This window comes from Adiantum capillus-veneris, chromosome 8, assembly GCF_014529385.1.
Source record: "Adiantum capillus-veneris isolate H3 chromosome 8, ASM1452938v2, whole genome shotgun sequence".
Lineage (NCBI taxonomy): Eukaryota > Viridiplantae > Streptophyta > Polypodiopsida > Polypodiales > Pteridaceae > Adiantum > Adiantum capillus-veneris.
The window spans coordinates 40,152,962-40,173,996 of record NC_140938.1 but is presented as its reverse complement, the minus strand read 5'-3'; the positions used below and the strand labels follow the sequence as shown (position 1 = coordinate 40,173,996).

Sequence of the window (21,035 nt, the reverse complement as noted above, 5' to 3'; positions counted from 1 at the left end):
TATTCCCTTTAATAAAGCACCCGAAAACTTTGAACATCCCTATTTGGCACCTTTCCTTTTCTTATCAATTACGCTAGTTTTAGTCCACCAATAGAGTTTTTTTTTCTGAAGATAAAAAATTGATTACTATGTTTAAAGCCATTACATCATCATGAGATGTCCCTCTGTCTACTTTAGCCAACAAGAAATTATGTCAATTTTTTATAAATCAAAATTAGTTTTAGCCAAAAAAAGAAAAGACAACTCTAAGCCTTTGCCCTTTGGGAGGCCAAAAAACATTTGTCTCACCTACTAGATATATATCACTTTTTTTTGGCCCATAGAGCAAGATTTTGTATTGTATCAATCACCCCCATGTAAATTTTATTTCTACTATTAGAGCTTGTTAGCAAAGAATGTAGCCCCATACATTTGTATTATACCCATGTAATTTTGCTTTCTACTTTAAACATTATGCTTCATTAAACATTCTATGCATCGTGATCATAACGACTCAAGCCGTGTGAAGACACCCCCCATTTCACGCGTATCTCTTCTGCACACGCACGCGACAAGGGTCTTCTTTCCCTCCATTTGGCAGCAATGCGAGCTGTCTGTACTGTAGCTATGGCTGTCCTCTAACTCATTAGGCCTCTTCTCTTACATACAGAGCTCATTGCCATGCTTCCACGATGATCTCTGGCTGGAGCTCACTGCAGCTTCCCCTTGGCCCCGAGAGCCATGGTCGCGGGGCCTTCACCCCACCTCCCCCTTCCATGGCCAGCCGTCCCTCCTCGAGGGAGCAGAGTTTCAGAAGCTATGACGACCGAGGCGGGCTTGATAGCTTCTCCTTTCCCGAGCTCAAGGTCACTCTTGTAGAGAACCTAATTGGAGCTTTGATCAACGCTACAGAGATTCTAGATGGATATACACCTTCGCCTGGTGTTCATGCTGCCGTTAAACATCTGCTAGGGTTTGAAGCCTCAAATCAAGATCGAGATCTTGCTCTTGCAAGTCATTTACTCCCTCAAAGTGAGCCCTTGGAGATTCTTTTCCATGAAAGGTTGATTAGTGGGAGCTCTGTGCAGAGTTCTATTTCAGCATCGCTTGACAATATGGCTTCTACGCAACTACGCTCACAGGGACATACACATGCTGACCCTGCAGTTTGGTCTTCTTTTGCATTGCATGGTGGAGGTTTATCTCAGGGCCGATGGAAATTTTCTGCCAACACTATACACTCTGGAGGCAGTCATGGTAATGTCCACAGTCCGAGCTCAGAAGAAGACTTATTGTTACAAGAGGCTCGTTCCAAAGCATTTAGAAGTCGCATGGAACCTGATGAGATGAAAGATATCCGCCGAGCAGAAATCTCGGGTGATGGTTTGGTGGATGTGGCACTCTCTGATTCTAAGCAGGTAGGGTGAGTACATACGCAGGCTGGGTAATTTTGTTTGAAAAACGTTTGTAGTATTGATCTGTAGTGACATACGTAGTTAAGTGAACGACGTTTCCTTGTTTGAACTTTTTCTAAAGAACAGTCCCACAGGTCTATAATTTTAGACAATTTTAATGATGTCTGAAGTGCGTTGCTACTGTCTTTCTGTGTTCTTGCGTGTATATTATATCTGCATGTGTGTGTGTGTGTGTGTGTGTGTGTGTTGGGGGGGGGGGGGGGGGGTTTCTTTATTAGGGCAATGATTGCATTTGTTCTATCATTCCCTCAACCTAGAATATTTGACATGTACTACAGGATACAAAGTTATCTTGCATATGAGGGGAGTCAAAGTTTGTTGCATCATTTGTTTAACTTGGAATGTGTTTATGTCAATGTAATGCATCTCATATGGAAGCCCAATTGGAGCCATAAAGTCAAAGTTAAGGTATCGTTTACGTATAGACACATTGAATTGGGGGCAAGTCCATTATTGGAGCATAAAAGAATACATGTGCCCCATTGAAAATACATCAATTCATTGCCGAGAAAATAGTTGACCCTCTCTCTCTTTCTCTCTCTCTATGTGCTCCCACAGCGTGTTTTTTTGACATGGTATCAGAGCTCAAGGGCTCTCAATTTTGAGTACTTTGATCGCAAGTGCGAGTAGAGGAGAGTAGGCTTGGGCTCGGAGCAGCGTACTTCGTTTGTAGAGGCTATTGATTGCAATCAGCCTCAATGTTGTTTTATAACGCAAGTTGAGAAATATTAAGTACCCCATTTCTATGTACCTTTTGTGGGTTCGTCTAGAGCGCGAAAGGCGTGAGCATCAAGAGCACTAGCATTGCGGGTGGAATAGGCCCATGAGGCGACATCAGGGGGGCCTTGGGGGGGGGGGGGGGGGGGGGGGGGTTGTGTATGTGCCAACCTTGTCCCCAAATATCCCTCATGTCCGTGGGATCTCTATGAGGAGCTGGCATTTTGTTTTTAACACATGAGTTGCAGTAGCGTCCTATTAATGCAAGGCATATTATTTGGTCCACCAGGATTAGTAAAATCCTCTATGGAGGTGGTTGCCATGGAGGCTCTGTATATCTTTGGATTTTCCCTATCGGATTGGAATTGTTTCATGAGTTGACCAACATTTGAGATCGTGGTACCCTTCTACGAAGTAGAACTTGTGCTGAGTAACAGTTGAGGTCGCGATACCCCTCGTGAAGTAGAACACTTTGTCAAAGGGAGAATGAATCTTGAGGTCAAGAAGAAATCTTCAACACTCTTAAGTCCAATGGAATTAACATAGGAGCAGGGAAAAGGGGCAGCTAAAGTGGCTAAAGGGCAATGCCGGCAGTCATTAACTCGGTTGAGGCATTAGGAGTAGGTTGTAGTGGGGGAAGAAGTTGTCTCGGTCCTAGAAGAACCATTACCATCTGCAGCTCTGTGATGTTCACATTGTCTCCGATAACATTTGGTTATTGTATGTCCATGCCTTCCACAATAGGCACAAGTAAAACAAGGTGGATTTTGCTAGGGAGTAGTGCCCACTGCCAAGTTGTCCTTGCTGAGTAGTAGTTCCACCACCATGAGTTGCTAAAGCTGGTCAGGGGAATCTTGATCTTGAAGATGCTGAGAAATCAGATGCAAAGTAGGTAGAAGATTCTCTTGAATGGTAGCACGAGTTGAGGAAACAAGGGACTAATGAAGACTCAAGAGAGTCGTATTGTGAGGGAAGTGTGGCCAGAAGTCGAGTAGCCATATCCTTCGAAGTGATTACCTTGCCACAAATAGAAAGCTCATCTCGAATCTATTGCATATGAGAACTAAGATCATGAAGACAAAAGAACTTGGAGTTCACACCCAAAGAATAAGAGGGTATAAAAAATATACAAGAGAGGTGTCCAGAGGGCCTTTAGACCCAACAAGAGTACCTTTCCTTTGTAGGAACAATTGTTCTACACTACTCGTGACAATGTCCTACTACGGAGATTTCTTTGTAGTTATCATTCCCCATTTTGTTGCTACACTCGCTAGGTATTGTCCTTCAACGGACATTGCAACTTGTAGGTCTCACATCTTCGGCTTTTGGTGGTTTGTTCAACATTAGATACCAAGAGGGGTGTTGGAGTATACACCACTCTATTGGTTCACTATGGTATAGGGCATGCTTGTATGGCTAGTGTTGGTGTTGGCCAATGTCACGTGCATACGGCTCTGTGTGCCAAGGTGGATATGCTTCATCGACTTCCAGAGGCAATTCTGTACATATCTCTAGATAGGAGTGTCTAGAGTCCTAGGAGGATTAGTACAAAATTTTGTGAGCCTGCTCGTAGGACCTGCATGTCCGGACGAGTCCATAAGATGAGGTTTTTTAGTTTTGGAACCCTTTTGCATAAATGATTTGTACAAGTGTTTTGACAGATGTTGTTACGCTATGGTGAGCATCTGGTACGACGTGCATGTGATTTTAGGTTAGAGGAATCCAACGAGCCATTCCCCGCGTCAATCGGATTCCCAGGTTGGCAGATGTGCGATAGTTTCACTGAGAAACTTTGCGTGGTCAAGTTTATTAGAATGATTTATTTTTATAACTTTGTCTTCAAAGTTTGCCCTACCGAAGCCTTCAGAGGTACTTAAAGCAGTTATCCATAGCCCAACATTCATCACAGTTCAGGCGCATTCCCTCACCGGAAAGCCTTCGCTTGCTAAACACGCATTCGCCGTTGTAGCCTGGTCCTTCGGCAGCCCATTGAGCCTCTTCTCGGCCATTCCCTCGCCACATCGAGTGCTCCCATTGCTGTCCATTATCGGTTCCATCATCATCTGCATTTTCAGCTTTTCATTCCTCTCACATCAGGAAGAACGCAAATCAGCCCAGATCTACCCCTTGGTGGCCATTAGCAACCCCTCAGTGAGACGGATCCAAAGGTGCATCAATTCTGTCGTGGAGGTACCTCGTTTTGAAAAGTTACTGCAGTGACATTCCCCATTTGAGTTAGTATAGTTTGCATTGAGGCATTGCATGTGTACATTCCATTTATGCAATCAAAAGCAAATACCACATCGCCAACGGTGTGGGGATCCCTTGAGAGGATTGGTTGGGACCCCTTCGAGTGTCGTTCTCCTTCTCTCTCTCTCTCTCTCTCTCTCTCTCTCTCTCTCTCTACAAGGAACCATCATTCGTGCTAAGTAATACACATTCAAGCAAGGAAAGAAGTAAAGATTTGTGGAGGTGTAAAGTTTAGATCTTGTCACCATTTCAATTCTGTTGCACCTGACATGCAATTACAACCTCCGGCTCTTGGAGAAGAATTTTGTGACGTCCTCATCCTGCTCAGGTGATGTAGATAGTTGGCATCAAGAAGTTTAAGTTCATTCCCGAGATTTCTCAAGGAGAGTGTGATAAGCTTGGATGATTACCTCAATTCACAACGAATAGTGCACACATTTTTATTGCAATTGGTCGAACATTTTAAGGCTTTTATGTAGTATATGTATGCACTAGGTACGCATAAAATCCGGAAACCCGATTCACAGTTTTTTCCCTTGGCCAAAACCTTGAAACCCAGAAAAAAGAACCCCATTTTGTTTTGCGGTTTACAAAACCCTTAGGAACTATTCTAATGACGAGGTGGACATAGCACGACCAATTCCCCGTGCACCAGCTTTTCCCTACTCGCATACTTTTTTACATCTTGTTATTGCTAACAGTTCAGATGCTTTTGGAGAGTCAATTTTTAGCCAATTTAAGAGCTATAAAACTAGTACTTACTAAGAGTTGAAGACGTTTCCCTGATTTGGAGAGAATTGTTGTAACTTGTGAAAGCTTAATAGATAAAGAAATACCTCCAGGGGCCCCTACATTAGGGCCAAAAATACTTCTTTGGAGGGCAACCAGCCCTCTCTTTTCAGGTGATTGTGTCCTGCCCTTAAGTTGTTTGAACTTTCAAGTTTTGTGGTAACAAGTCTATGCAGTTTTTTACCAGCTGTACAAATAGTATTTTTGACAACTCTGAGATAAATAGGAAGACGATTCCAAATGAAGGCAAGAGCAAGGTTGTTTGTGTCACAAAGTGATGACGTGGCGGACAATAGAAACCCTAAAATTCCCACAAACCCTAATTTTTGCCAAAAACCCTAATTTTCGGAAATTGTGGAGGTTGGATTATTTTTTTTTTGAAAAATGAAGAGCGACGCGAATTTTGCTTTTTTTTTTTAATAAAAAAAGAGAAAAAGACTCTCTAAGAGAGAGAGAGAAATGATGCTTTTGATTTTAAAAGATTTTGGGGCTTTGCTTTGGGCATCCCTTGTAACCTTTAAATTAGTGGTGAGGGCCTCACTTCTCAGAGCATCTGGATGCAGAGTCTGAGAGTGAAACCCTAACCGCTCTCTTGTACTTTGATGATTGATTAATATAAAAAGAAATACCGAAAGGGACGCCAGTCTTTGGGGCCAATATCTCTAGGCACGGAACTCCGCCGGGCCAGTGTAAATCTATTGTGATTTGTGAATTGTTTTGAAGTGGTTATTTGGTGCTGTCGCGATTGATTCCTGACTTGGAGTGTCCAAGTCTGTTACAATGGTATCAGAGCACGGCCGATTTCTCTTCTACGGGAAATCCGATCCCCGAATTTTTTTTCCGCGGCACCTATGGCTTCAGGCAATGATCAGTCGACTCCCTCTGCATCTGGAGATGCGGGCTGGGATCACAACGAAGATTCAGACAGAGAGTATGGCTCGCCTCGGCCTACTCAGGCGGAGCAAAGAGAGATGGAGCGTCGTCAATTGATTGGCGATGCAACAAAGATGATGCTCAATTTTGCCAAGGACCCAAAGATGGCAAAATATATGAACTAGACCTCTTTGGAAGAGGTACAGATGGAGTGGCAGGGAACCACAACACCACTCCCGAAACTCGCTCTCAAGAAACCTACTGCCTCCAAGAAATATACGGAGAAGGAACTGGAGAACGTGGTTGATGCACGGATTGCTCAGTTTTTTGACGCGCAAAAGAAAGCCAAAAAGCACGGCAAAACGCAGAAGAAAAGCACTGACTTTCCAAGTTATTTGGGTCGTCATTCGACTTTTGACAAGGCAAAGAAACAGAAGAAGCGTGTTCGATTTGAAGGAGTACCCAGTTCTTCTTCTTCTTCTTCTTCTGACAGTTCTTCTAGTTCTTCAGATTTGAGCGAAGAAGACAGAAAAGGTAAAAAGCGAAGCAAGAAACAAAGCTTCGGAAAGGGCAAGAAAAAGGGAAAGAAGGCTACATCTCGCCCAGAGATTGACAGTTCTACTGAGGACTTGTCTACAGACAACTCAGACTCCGATGACGGAAGGTTTTATGCGAACAAGAAGAATTTTTACAAAGCCAACCAGTATGACTTTCTCGAAGATAAAAGCAAGAAAGTCGGAGAGTTTAAGGAAGGTGGCCACTTGATAAGTTTGATACTTTTTCAGGATACTCAGATGCTTCGAAGGCTTTGTCTTTTATACAGCAATTTGACATCGCTTTCGCGGGAGGACGCTATTCAGAGCACTCCAAGATTCGGATAGCTGCCTCTTATTTTAAGGGGAATGCTCGTACTTGGTGGTCCACGCTTCTATTAAGCAAGACTGTGCCAGTTACATGGCTGAAATTCAAGAGGCTTTTTATTTCTTCTTGGTTGACTCAAGAGTTTGAGCGAGATATATGAGCTGCTTGGAACCATCTTCGGATGACCAAGAGCGATACAGTGAATTTTTACTGTGAAAGATTCTGGAACTCTTTTCTACCCGTCTCTTCATTCAAGAAGATCTCGTTCAGAGAACAGATTGAGCGGTTTACCTTGGGTCTACCTACAGAGATCCGAGATCACTGTTTGGAACAAAAGTCAGCTTCTATTCAGGAGTTGATGAGTCATGCGAAGCGGGGCTTTGCCATTCACTCTGGCAGTTTGACCTACCCCACAGATAAGGCCATGACACAACGAGCCGAATAGACTTCTGGGAATGAAAGTAGAAAGAAAAAGAGCAACCCAGAGAAAAAGGATGCACGACCCAAGCTTGCTCATGAGGAGAGAGCTCGCTTCATTAGAGAGGGGAAGTGCTTTGGATGCGGGGAACATGGACATATCTCCGCGAAGTGCCCTAAAAAGGCACAGAAAGAACAAAATGATAAAGATGACCACAGGTCTGAGAGTTCGAGAGCAGCTGAGGAATGTGGCAGAAAAGGCAGATAGAAAAGCAGAACTGGTATCGCATGGCATGGGACCTACACCAAATCTAATGAATGAAAGTACAAACTTTGCCGCTTTTGGGGCAAAGTGAAGGATCAAGAAGCTCTTTTGAAGGAGCCAAGGCCAACTTCTTTTCACTTGGAATTGGCGGCTCGATTTGGAAATTACGCCCAACAAACTGACGCCATAGGCGGAGGTAGTTCGATTGGCACCCGGATGGGATGTTGCCATTACACCGAGCATTGGCAAACTTTGTTTGTAATGACAGGGGTGTTCAGGGCACGCGAGTGACGTTCTACTCGGGATCCCTTGGTACCACAAGAACTACGCCGTGGTTGACTACCGGGCCGAGAAATCGACTTTGATAAATGAAGGGCTTAGAGATTGTACTTGATGAACTTCAGTTTCTTACTCATTCTTTTGGAAGAGAACTGAACGATGGATAAAGGTTGAATATGTTTTGACCTGATCAAAAGAACATGAAGATTTTTCTCCACACTCATGCCGATTGCTTTTCAGAGGGCTTGAAGATCAAACCATTGATTTGATACCTGGAAGCACGCCACCGAATCGGCCACCTTACCGTGTGAGCCGAGTACAGAATGAAAAGATTATGAGCCCGATGAAAGACCTCTTGGAAAAGGGTCTTGTCCAGCCTAGTACTTCACCGTATTGCTCTCCAGTGTTGTTGGTTTTGAAGAAAGACGGATCTTGGAGAATGTGCATCGATTATAGCACTCTCAACGAAATCACCATCAAGAACAGATTTTCGATGCCTAGGATCGATGATATACTCGACAGGTTACAGGGATCCTCGTGCTTTAGCAGGATTGACTTGAAGAGTGGATATCATCAGATAAGGATAGTGCCAGGAGATGTCTACAAGACAGTTTTTCGGACGACTTTTGGGTTATTTGAGTTTTTGGTGATGCCTTTTTGCTTAACCAATGCTCCTGCGATATTAAACCGGATGATGGACAGGATTTTTCGAGAGTACAGGCTATTTGTTGGCACTTTCTTTGACGACATCATTGTTTTCTCCAAGAATGAGGCAGAACACAGAGATCATCTGCTTCAAGTCTTTCAGGCATTACGATATCACACGTTAGTGATTAATGCAAAGAAAAGTGATTTTTTTCCTACCAGAGATTCACTTTTTGGGACACATTGTGTCAACACAGCAGGAGTGCAAATGGACCCGGCCAAGATAGAGACTATCCGTGATTGGCACGATCTGAGGAATGTCCATGAAGTTAGAAGCTTCTTGGGACTGTGTTCGTACTACAGGCGGTTCATACGACAGTTTGCAGAGGTTGCTTCCCCTTTGCATACCTTGACATAGAAAGGAGTACCTTTTTCGTGGGGACCCACAGAGGTGACTGCCTTTCGGACATTGAAAGAGAAATTGACTACGGGACCTATTTTGCATAGTAACAGGGGACGCTCTTTTTCGAGCTTCCCGTCCCCACTTTTCCGTCCCCACTTGCCGTCCCGCTCTCTTTTTTACACTAAAAATCCATTTCAGCCCCGTCCCCCGTCCCCCGTTCCCCCGTCCCAGAATGCGTCCCTTGTGACTATGCTATTTTGACTTTGCCGGACTTGCAGAAGTCATTTGAAGTATATTGTGATGCTTGTGGTCGTAGTCTAGGTGCGGTCTTGATGCAAGAAGGCCATGTCATAGCTTACGAGAGCCGTTTGTTCTCTTGGCCGGAGATGACACCACAGATCTATGAGAAAGAGCTTTTGGCGGTTATCCATACTCTTACTCAGTGGCAGCATTACCTACTCGGAGCGGATTTTACTGTCTTTACAGACCATCAGAGTTTGCGCTACTTCTTGTCACAGAAGCAGCTTTCGGAAAAGCAGATGCGGTGGGCGAACATCTTGTCACAGTTCCACTTCCAGATTGTCCATGTGCAGGGACAAAAGAATGTGGTGGCAGATGCTTTGTCTCGGAAACCGTTGGTTCTGGCTATTTCCGCGATACATCATAGGTTCTTCGAGGATATGGTCGAACGGTATGCCACAGATACAGATTTTGCAGATATTTTCACACGGATACGGGATGGGGAGACAGTAGCTGGATACTCCCTTCGGGAAGGCTACTTGATGAAACAGACTATGTTGTGCGTTACACAGCTGTTGAGGGATAAGGTTATGACTGAATGCCACTGCCCACCTTTTACGGGTCACCGCGGCATTGCTACCACCATGAAGGGGGTAGAGAGATACTTCTTTGGGTCGAGACTCAAAAAGGATGTGGAAGAGTTTGTGCGCAGTTGCTTGGTATGCCAGAAGGTCAAGTTTGATAGGCATAAGGCACAGGGATTGTTACAGCCTTTACCCGTACCCACCCACCCCTGGGAAAGTATTGCAATGGATTTCATTTTTGATCTCCCGAGAACACAGAAAGATCACGATGATTTTCTGATTACATTGCACGTCTGAGACGATTGTCTTCGACAGAGACCCCAGATTTATGAGTTTGTTTCGGAAGGCAATTTGGGAGAACATTGGCACGCAGTTGCAGTTCTCGTCATCGTTCCACTTGCAGACTGACGGGCAATTTGAGATTGCCAATTCAGTGATTTTAGATTTATTGAAGTCTTGTATCTTGGATCAGAAGACTCAATGGGAAAAGAACTTACCTTTGGTGGAATTTGCCTATAATAACACGATACACTCTTCGACGGGGAAGACGCCATGTGAGATTGTTGAAAGTGCTGCGAAGGTTCCATCCTTCCTGAGCACGAAAGATTAGATATTTGAAGCGGATGAATATTCGCGAGATTTGGATACGGCTTTTGCCAAGGTTCGCGAGACTTTGCAGGAGTCTCAAGAACGACAGAAAAAGGCAGCGGATCGCCATCGTCGCGACTTGAAATTGAAGGAGGATGATTGGGTGCTCTTACTTTTGAGAAGGCACGCCTAAGAAAGAAAAAGGGAAAGGAGAGGCTTTTTCCAAAGCTTAGTATGTGATACTACGGACCTTTCCAGATCACTGACAAGATAAATGATGTCTCCTTCCGATTGAAACTGCCATATACTTGGAGGATTCATAATGCATTGCATGTGAGTCTCTTGAACCCTGTTAAGGGTGATGTGCTTGATGATGGGGAGCCTGATGAGCAACCCGAAGTGGAAGAAAACGAGGAAGTCCTTGTTTCTGAACAGATTTTGGCACATAACGATACGAAGAAAGGTAAAGTCCGAAGGCGGGTTCTTGGTTAAGGTCAAGAACTTTCCTGCATTTGATGCGAAGTGGATGGAGGAGGACCTAGCAGATACTCCTCGGATTGTGAAACTTTACCTCGATGTTTTGGTTTAGCATAGTCTACTCCAAACGGAACCCAGAATTCAGCTTGGCTGGAGATCTGGTGTAGTGGGATGCACAAGAGGGGAGTCACTCCGCTCCCTTGTCAACAGATGCCTTGATTTTGATACTAAAGTCACTAATGTCTCTTTGAGCTTCAGGGATACTGAGAGCTGACAGTATTCTCCTCGATGACTTTATGAAATGGAATTCCTGATTATGATACTGATTTGTTCTTGACTTCTTGTGAGTGCAGGAACTGATAGACGAAATGACTGTAGCATTTTGGTATGATTGATCTCGAATAGACATGGTTGCAATAGGGGTTAGTCAATCGGACATCGATGAGGTCCCGATTGGACCTAGATGTGATTGCTAGCTACATTGCCGATAAATCATGGTCTAAGATCCGAATGAATGTTGAATGTCATGTGATGTCCTGTGATGTCGTGTGATGTGACTGTCGATTTTGTACATGTGCTAGATGTGTGTTCCTAGTACGTAGGTATTAACAATCACTGTCTGCTAAGACGGTTTATGGCTTTTGTCGGTTTTGCAGGCGTAATCGCGGTCGATTACAATGCTTTCAAGAGGGGGGTATGTCACAAAGTGATGACGTGGCGGACATCAAAAACCCTAATTTCCGGAAATCGCGGAGGTTGGATTAAATTTTTTTTTTGAAAAATGAAGATCGACGCGAATTTTGCATTTTTTTATAAGAAAAGAGAAAAAGACTCTCTAAGAGAGAGAGAGAGAACTGATGCTTTTGATTTTAAAAGCTTTTGGGGCTTTGCTTTTGGGCATCCCTTGTAACCTTTAAATTAGTGGTGAGGGCCTCACTTCTCAGAGCATCTAGACGCAGAGTCTGAGAGGGAAACCCTAACCTCTTTCTTGTACTTTGATGATTGATTAATATAAAAAGAAATACCGAAAGAGGCGCCAGTCTTTGGGGCCAATATCTCTAGGCACGGAACTCCGCCGGGCCAGTGCAAATCTATTGTGATCTGTGAATTGTTTTGAAGTGGTTATTTGGTGCTGTCGCGATTGATTCTTGACTTGGAGTGTCCAAGTCTGTTACAGTTTGACCAATTTTATATTGGTTTCACTAAACCTTATGGCGATTGAGGGTTGAGATTTTCTGTCACGTGACACATCCAACCCTATGTGTCCGTGGACAAGCTACAGCATAACAGGGTTTCGTCAGTCCAATCAGTCTAGATTAGAAGTGATATGGCACTTTTGTGAGTCTATTCGTAGACCGTGCATGCCCAGTCACTTAGTATAGATGCATATCCTCTGGTTGCACACAGCATGATCATAAGCATTCCCATCAGAATCCATTAGAATCAGTTAGGGGATTTTTCCAGTGCATTTAGCCTATTTTACCTATTTTTGACATTTTTCACTTATTAATTTAAGTGACTTTTGTTGGAAAGTAGGTAGGGCAAATTGGGTAAGAAAATATATAAGCAAACCAAGGTTAGCCCTAAATGGCAGATGAGCAAGGAGAACAGCAAGTCATTGGCGACAGGTTCCCCCCTCTCTCAGCAAGACTCTCCAATATCCCTTGGCGATTTCAACCCACCTTGGCCCTAGCGTTTTTTGCAACATCGCCATCCCCTTGCCTTGGCGTTTTCAACAGGTACTCCCCTTTTGCATCATCTCCAACAGCCCCCTTGCTTTGGCGTTTTTCAGCATACACAGGACAACATCCTAACCTTTGCATCTAGCGTTTTCGCCATCATCAGCAGGGTTGTTTCCTCAGTGTTTTTCAGCCTTGACCCGCAGCAGATAAGCATGCGTTTTCAGCATTGAATCGCAGCAAGACAGCAGCGTTTTCAGCCCTCAAACACAGCAGTATCTCAGCGTTTTCATTAGGCCAATGCAGCGTTTTTCAGCCATGAAGTACCTGCAAGTTCAGCCCCTAAAAGAGTATCAGTTTTCAGCCCGGAAAGACCATCAATTTTCAGCCTTAAGAAACCTCAGTTTTCAGCCCTAAACCTGCAGATTTTCAGCGACAAAGATCATCAGAAAACAGCCCCAGAATCAGCGTTTTGGACTAGCCTCAAATTTCAGCCCATAGCGTTTTTGGATAGTAGATAAAAGATTGCAGATTTCTGCCCTTAGGTCGATCTCGTCATCACCGTCATCACTCATACACTTGCACGCACAGTGTCCATTCACTTTGTTTGCGATCATAGCATTTTCTCACTAAGAATGGAAGGCTCTACCTTCCATAAGAACAAAAGAAACCTTGAGCACAGTTCGGAGCACTCATCTTGAGCAAACCGCAAAACATTCATTCCGTTGCACCTTACATTGGTATCAGAGCCTTGGCAGTGTTTTGTATCACTCAAGGAAAGAACCACAAGAATCACAAGATTTTTTTTTGCTTGTTGCGGTCGCACGAACCCAAGTTCGCTTGGGCGTGTCAATTCTTAATCGTGTTTTTGAAGAGTGACAGGAATCCCAAGAAAGAAGGGCTTGTCCAGCCTCCCCTTGTGTCTCTTTTCACTCATTGAGAGCGGACTGTGCACTTAGCGACCGGCCAATCGACGTGAGGTGGGAAAAAGCAACCTTGGTGTGAGCGCAAGGCCGCCAAGGGGTGCGCCCGCGGAAAGGAGTAGAACTCGAGTGAAGAGAAGATCCTTCTCAAACATGGTTTGCAAGTGAAAGAAAACCTCAAGAATCTCAAGACCCTCAAGCACCCAAGAACCCAAGACCCTCAAGAACCCAAGTCCTCGTGGACTTGAGAACCAAAGATCATAGTGCATGGTCATCACCCGAAGCGGAATGGATACTTTGCTTGGAAGTGACGAGCATGAGAGAGGCGAAGAAGAATTTTCTCCACTAGGATGTTTTTCCGACCCTCCCCCTTCCCCATCTACGTCAAGGATTGCACTAACTTCTATGGAGGAGTTGGAGCAGATGTTTATGGAAAGGAAGCTAGAACGCGAAGAAAGAGAAGTAGACAGAAAGGCCTACGAAGAAGAAATGGCAACCATAGAGCGTCAGTATGACTTGAAAGAAAAAAAACGTTAAGCAAGATTTGATCGCGAGACCAAAGCAAGAATGCAAGAGATGTTGCGACTCTTTTCTCAAGTTCAGGCACAGAAGCAAGAGATTCGGGAAAAGGAGACTCTTTTCTTCTTCAAAGCATGACACATAGGATTTGCATGATTATGAGAAGCATGATGATTTGAATGCCAATGATTTGTATGATAATGATGAGTATGATGATTTGGATGCCAATGACAAGCATGATTATTTGCATGATCAAGATGTGATTTCTCACAAGCATGATGATTTGCATGATGATCAAGATGTGATTTCTCACAAGCATGATGAGTTGCATGAAGATGATGTGATTGACAAGCATGATGATTTGCATGATCAAGATGTGATTTCTCACAAGCATGATGATTTGCATGATGATCAAGATGTGATTTCTCACAAGCATGATGAGTTGCATGAAGATGATGTGATTGTTCACAAGGATGATGTGTCAGTTGATGCTTTTTCTAGCGAAGCTAACCTCGTTGCAGATTCGATCAATCACGAAGGATCGATCTTGGCTCTCGAGCCTAAGTTCAAAGACCCCCCTTAGGAAGAACCGATCTTGGCTCTCTAGCCTAGGTCCAAAGAACCCTCACAGGAAGTATTATGTGTTCGCATGATTGATATGCACGCATTGTTCGAATGTTTTATTCGTGATCGTTTCCTGTATTTTAGTCAGCATCTTTATGTGATCCCTTTTTCTAGGCATGACATATTGTATGTTGAGCACATTTCTCTCATGGATGAATACGAATATATGCGGATTTTTCATGAAAAGCTGAAAGTATGTAAGGAAATCACATTCCATGTCTCTTCCTTGGCATGCTACATTCGTAGAAAGAGCACATGAAAGTATGAGCACCAAGCATGGGCATTTCCGTTGTGAATTGCCACAGTTGATTACTTTCGATCAAAAGAGAAAGATTCGATCTCATTGTTTGGTGTGTGTGGTGAACGGTTTGGCACTCTGTCTATTGGTTCATCTACATTGCATGCACAGTCTTTGAGGAAGACACGATTTTTTCCACTCACTTTACATGGAATAGGTATGTTTATGGTTTTGTGTTGGAAATGGTTTCGGGAATTTTCAGCCATGGAGATTCTTGAAGAAGAAAGAAGCAAGACTCTCGACGAAGTTGAAGCATCGAAGGAGCCACAGAAGACTTTGTCGCTTTCGGCGCGGCCCAAAGAAGCAAGTGTTGCAAACCTTTATGAAGTTCAAGTACCGCACGACTTACACATCAGAGTGGGCCGGCGAAGAGTCCCTTCCAAGATTTTGGATGCTATTGGCGATCTCCCTCGACGCCATACAGTTCGGTACCAGTACCTCACTTTAAAAAGGAGGGGATGTCACGTGACACATCCAACCCTATGTGTCCGTGGACAAGCTACAGCATAACAGGGTTCCGTTAGTCCAGTCAGTCTAGATTATAAGTGATATGGCACTTTTGTGAGTCTATTCGTAGACCGTGCATGCATAGTCACTTAGTATAGATGCATATCCTCTGGTTGCACATAGCATGATCATAAGCATTCCCATCAGAATCCATTAGAATCAGTTAGGGGATTTTTCCAGTGCATTTAGCCTATTTTACCTATTTTTGACATTTTTCACTTATTAATTTAAGTGACTTTTGTTGGAAAGTAGGTAGGGCAAATTGGGTAAGAAAATATATAAGCAAACCAAGGTTAGCCCTAAATGGCAGATGAGCAAGGAGAACAGCAGGCCATTGGCGACAGGTTCCCCCCTCTCTCAGCAAGACTCTCCAAGATCCGTTGGCGATTTCAGCCCACCTTTGCCCTAGCGTTTTTTGCAACATCGCCATCCCCTTACCTTGGTGTTTTCAGCAGGTACTCCCCTTTTGCATCATCGCCAACAGCCCCCTTGCCTTGGCGTTTTTCAGCATACACAGGACAGCATCCTAACCTTTGCATCTAGCTTTTTCGCCATCATCAGCAGGGCCGTTTCCTGAGCGTTTTTCAGCCTTGACCTGCAGCAGATAAGCCTGCGTTTTCAGCATTGGATCGCAACAGGACAGCAATGTTTGCAGCCCTAAAACACAGCAGTATCTCAGCGTTTTCATTAGGCCAATGCAGCGTTTTTCAGCCATGAAGTATCTGCAAGTTCAGACCCTAAAAGAGTATCAGTTTTCAGCCCGGAAAGACCATCAATTTTCAGCCTTAAGAAACCTCAGTTTTCAGCCCTAAACCTGCAGATTTTCAGCGACAAAGATCATCAAAAAACAGCCCCAGAATCAGCATTTTGGACTAGCCGCAAATTTCAGCCCATAGCGTTTTTGGACAGCAGATAAAAGATTGCAGATTTCAGCCCTTAGGTCGGTCTCATCATCACCGTCGTCATCATCGACATAGCCTAGACTTGCATCAGTCACATGCATCCAGTTTGTGCAATCATAAGTAGTACACTCTCGCCGACGAGAGTGGGGCCTTTGGAGGAGGGTTTTACAACGTCTCTGGTGTCGTATCTCTCTTCTCTCTCTATCTCTCAGTCTCATACACTTGCACGCACAGTGTCCATTCACTTTGTTTGCGATCATAGCATTCTCTCACCAAGAACGGAAGGCTCTATCTTTCATAAGAACAAAAGGAACCTTGAGCACAGTTCAGAGCACTCATCTTGAGCAAAGCGCAAAACATTCATTCCGTTGCACCTTACATTTTCTTTACGAGATTGTTTTTTTGGGCATATCAGAGGAGTATAATTTATGGAGGTTGAGGTAGATATGAAGAAGCTGTCAAAGACGGCAAGAGCAAGGTTGTTTTGCTGAATCTTGATTGTTTGGTCTTGTGGGGATTGAGGTTTGCTCTAGGTGAATAGTTGGTAGCAACCCTTGGAAGCAGATTTTGTAGCTCTGGAAAACAGACCGGTAGAACCCTAAGGAGCACATTTAGTGCTCTGAGGTTGTTGGCCTAGATTGACACACTAGTTGAAAAACTTTGCACATAGTGCTCTCGTCACGTGACACATTTAACCCTATGTGTACGTGGACAAGCTACTTCATGACATGGGTTCAGTCCAATTAGCTTAGGAAGTGTTATGGCACTTTTGTGAGTCTGTTCGCAGACCATGCATGTCTAGGCACTTAGAGTAGATGCATATCCTTTGGTTGCACACAGCATGATCAACAGATTTTCATCAGAACCCATCAAGAGCATTTTTACAATGCATAGACCTATTTTCCTTATTTTAGCCAATTTTCACTTATTATTTTTAAGTGACTTTTGTTGGGAAACTAGGTAGGGCAATTTTGATAAGCAAGTACATAAGAAACCTAGTGCTATCACTTTCTGGCAAAAGAGGCAACAGGGACCTGACATCCACCAGTGCACCTTCTCAAGCAAGACTCCCCCGGCAAGAAGACTCAGCGTTTTCAACCATCAACAAGAAGAGCCAGCGTTTTCCTTTCTTTGCAGATCAGCCGTAGCGTTTTGCATTTGCAGGACAACCGGGCGACAGCAGGACCACAGACCCTCTAGCATTTTTGCATCAAGTACTAGATCAACCGTAGCGTTTTGGATCAGCACAGCCTTCTAGCGTTTTGTAGATTCATCGCGACAAAAACCCCAAAAGCATTAGCATTTTCGGTTTTCAGCATAGTAGAACCCCCGAACCTTGCAGATCTCACCTTCCCGCAGCAGATCCTTGCCGCACGGTCCAATCCATCGAAGTTTGTAGTTTCAGCCCGGAAAACGCAGATTTCAGCATCTGCGTTTTCAGCACGTCGTCGTTGCATCGTCGCCATCGACATCGTCACCGACATAGAGTCAGAATTCAGCAGATAAAGATTTGCAGATTTTTGCCATTAGCGTTTTCAGATTTCAGCCCGTCACGTCGTCGTCCTCATTGTCGTCGACATTGTCGGCAAGTCCAAGCATTGTAGAGTTTTGTGCAATCAATAGTAGACCGGTCTTGCCATAGAGAGTGGGGCCTTCGGAGGAGGGTTTGACAACATTCTGGTGTCGTATTCTTCTCTCTCTATCTCACAGTCTCATGCACCTTCATTTACAATGTTTACCACTTTGTTTGTGTCCATTGCACTCTCTCACTAAAGGAACGGAAGGCTCTCCCTTACGTAAGTAAAAGGAACCCTTGAGCACAGTTTGGAGCACTCATCTTGAGAAAAGTTCAACATTCACTTCCATTGCACCTTACAGCTCTAGGAAAGAAACTTGAGGGAGAGTTGAGTGGCACACTCGTTGAGAAACTCTGCGCAGAGTGCTCTAGAAAAAAAACTTGTGGGAGAGTTGAGTGCTGTTGTACCTTGCATGGATCTTTTATATGTCAAGGTGCTCTAAATTCTTGTGATTTGGTTTAGATGTCAAGAGTGTGAGCTTGTCTCCACTCTTTGTTGATTGAAGCTTCTGAAAGTTTAATTGTATAGAGTAAAGGCCTAGATGTTAACTATTGGTCAACTAAATGATCTTCAGTCTAAGGATAATCGATTAGAACTTAATTGTTTTGTATGGGTCTTTCACCTATTATTTGCATCCATAGTCTCTTTCTTAAAAACGCTTTTCCTAATCCCAACTTTGTTTTCTTTGTTTCTTGATTGAATGGGATGTGTAAAATTTCAACACATGAAGAAACAGGTTATAAAACTTTCTCTAAAAGTTTGTTACTGGATCAGGCAACAAATGTGAGCTATGGACTGACCAAAAAAAGCGGAGTGTGTGCAGAAACTGAAAGGGCTTGGTCACTTGCAGGTAGGCCTCCTTTATGCCTGCATTCAATGATTCAAGGCTCTGCTTGTTGTGATGATGATCGATGGTGTTGAGTTCATTCTGATTGAGGAGCTAGTTTACAGATGGCCAAAATTTAGTGATTTCATGTCTGCAGAAATCCTGAGACCCTCGCAACAAAATAGTCTGTTTTGGGGCTCGATTGCTTTGGGTATGCTGTTGATTGGAGCTGTGATAGTGACATGTCAATCAAGTTTCTTCAAAGGAAGGCAATTGCAAAGACCCTCAGTCAAGCGCAGAATTCTTAAGTCTCAGTGGTATGGCAGTCCTGCATCACCCGCATGGGAGCATAAGAACTTCCAAATGAAAATTTCAGAGTTTCCAAAGTACCCCTTGCTTGAGGTCGATGGTGATAGGAAGTTGTTACGTTTCCCTTCTGGAAGTGCTGGTGTATCCGCTGCTTTTGTTAAAAGAGAGAATCAGCCCATAATAAGAGCCCAAACTCCTCAAAAGCAGCCTATTTGGCAGTCCATCCAAGATATGCGAATAGGTCATGTTCCTTCTCCAAATAAGGCCGGCGGAGGGCAGCCTATCCGACAGACTATACATAGCAGCAGTCCTCTTCTCAGAAAACAGCATGGGTCCATGAAGGCTCAGCAAGAACAAATCTTGAATGGAGGAGCTTCAGCTGAAGGGTTGCCAGAAGATAAGAATGAAACTGTTGTTTCTCAACCCAAAGGTTCAGGCTTTCATGGGGCAAGGGTACGGCGGAGCATTGTTCAAGATGAAATGCCCAATCCGAGTTTTTCAAGAATAAACACCTCCAAAAGTAGAATCGATCAAGGACAGTGGGGAAAGGAGGATGAGGTATACGGAGTTTCAATTTTCAAGTTTGTGAAATTAATATCTTCAGTGCTTCTCTTGACTATAATCAACTTTGTCAATAGATTGATTTGGACCGACGGATTGAGAAGCTTTATCAAACAATTCAAGCTGTAGAACAGCACCGGAGATCAGCCATGCTAGCGCTTGAAGAAGAGAGGCAACGGAGTTTGGCTCTTGAGCAGGAAATGTCCAAACAGGTGAATTTTATTAGTTTTGGGCAAGAGCATGAATTTGTTCCATTATGGTTTATGCTCACCTTATGGTTGTGCCAATTTCGAGGATAGCTTTCAATGGGCCTCACAAAGTCACATTTGTTGCATCATCTTTTTTTTATGTCTGGAAAACCACTAAACATCCATTGCTCGCTATTGTAGAGAGAGGCGGCAGCCGTGCTTGGGGAAGAAGTGAGGCTTTTGAAGGTACTGTGAAAATAACCTTGGATGAGTGCTTCGCTCAAGGAAATATTCTGCTCTATTACTGATCAGGAGAATCATAAGTTTTTTTTTTCTTTTTGCATCAGGAATCGCATAATGCACTTTTGACCTCATTGCAAAAAAAGTATAGCACTTCAGCTGCTGCTCGAACAGCTGCGGATTTGGTCTATCAGGATTGGGAGCGGCGCGTAGCTGCAGAGTAGGAAATGCAGAGCCCATTTTTTAACGTCTAGCAACTTGTTGTAACATATACAATCAATCTCTCTCTTTCCCACTCCCCCCTTCCCTCCCCCCCCCCCCAAAAAAAAGATCCCGCCACCAAAACCCTCTTTTTTCTATGCCTTCTTCAGCGTGTTCTTGACATGCATAGGTTAGCAGTCATTTCACAGCTTATGGAAGCCATCTAGCGTAAATCCAAAAGCCAATTGTGATATATAATTTTTGATAGAAGAGACCCCATATTTTAGTGCATCTATGTTACATTAGTAGCTATTGATGAGATTAACAAGGCACCATTACTTTTTCTTAGATTGAAACAAAAGTTCTTTAGTTTAGGCAAATACATCTTTATTTGAGGGATGGCCCTCCACCATTTTGTTGTAAAAGGCAAGGAATCAGCAGGTAGACTCTCCCTGGTGGGTTGAGAAGAAAATCATGTCAAATAAGTGTAATCAAACGAACCATTCAGGATGCAATGCAATGTAGAGTGCTTCAAGATTTTAGAATTGGGTAATTGTGAGTTGAAAAGTGGCTGGTGTTGCAGCCATATTCTTGTAATTTTTTATGGATAGTATTTTCTGTTAAGAGTTGTGTGCTCCAGAAAGTGAACATTAATGGAGGATTTTATAAATCTGTGGAAATGAAATGCACTAAAAAACTAGGGCTATATAGTCTTTTTGGTAGTAACTTTTGCATTGCCAAAGGGAGCTTTTGCATATTATCTTCAAGCTTTCAAAGCTTTTGAGATGGTGGCCATGAATAGAAGCTTCCATATACATCTCTTGTTCCACTCCATCTTT

At 43.6% G+C, this 21,035-nt stretch overlaps 1 protein-coding gene across 1 annotated transcript; it reads left to right on the top strand.

Annotated features, from left to right (window-relative positions):
- The first annotated feature begins 511 nt into the window (after nucleotides 1-511).
- On the top strand, nucleotides 512-20,742 carry LOC147452015 (uncharacterized). Its single transcript, XM_086517851.1, has 6 exons — nucleotides 512-1,397; nucleotides 18,646-18,721; nucleotides 18,855-19,564; nucleotides 19,645-19,779; nucleotides 19,957-20,001; nucleotides 20,103-20,742. The coding sequence occupies exons 1-6, from the start codon at nucleotides 672-674 to the stop codon at nucleotides 20,217-20,219; spliced, it is 1,809 nt and encodes a 602-aa protein (XP_086373977.1). The 5' UTR covers nucleotides 512-671; the 3' UTR covers nucleotides 20,220-20,742.
- Nucleotides 20,743-21,035: the final 293 nt, after the last annotated feature.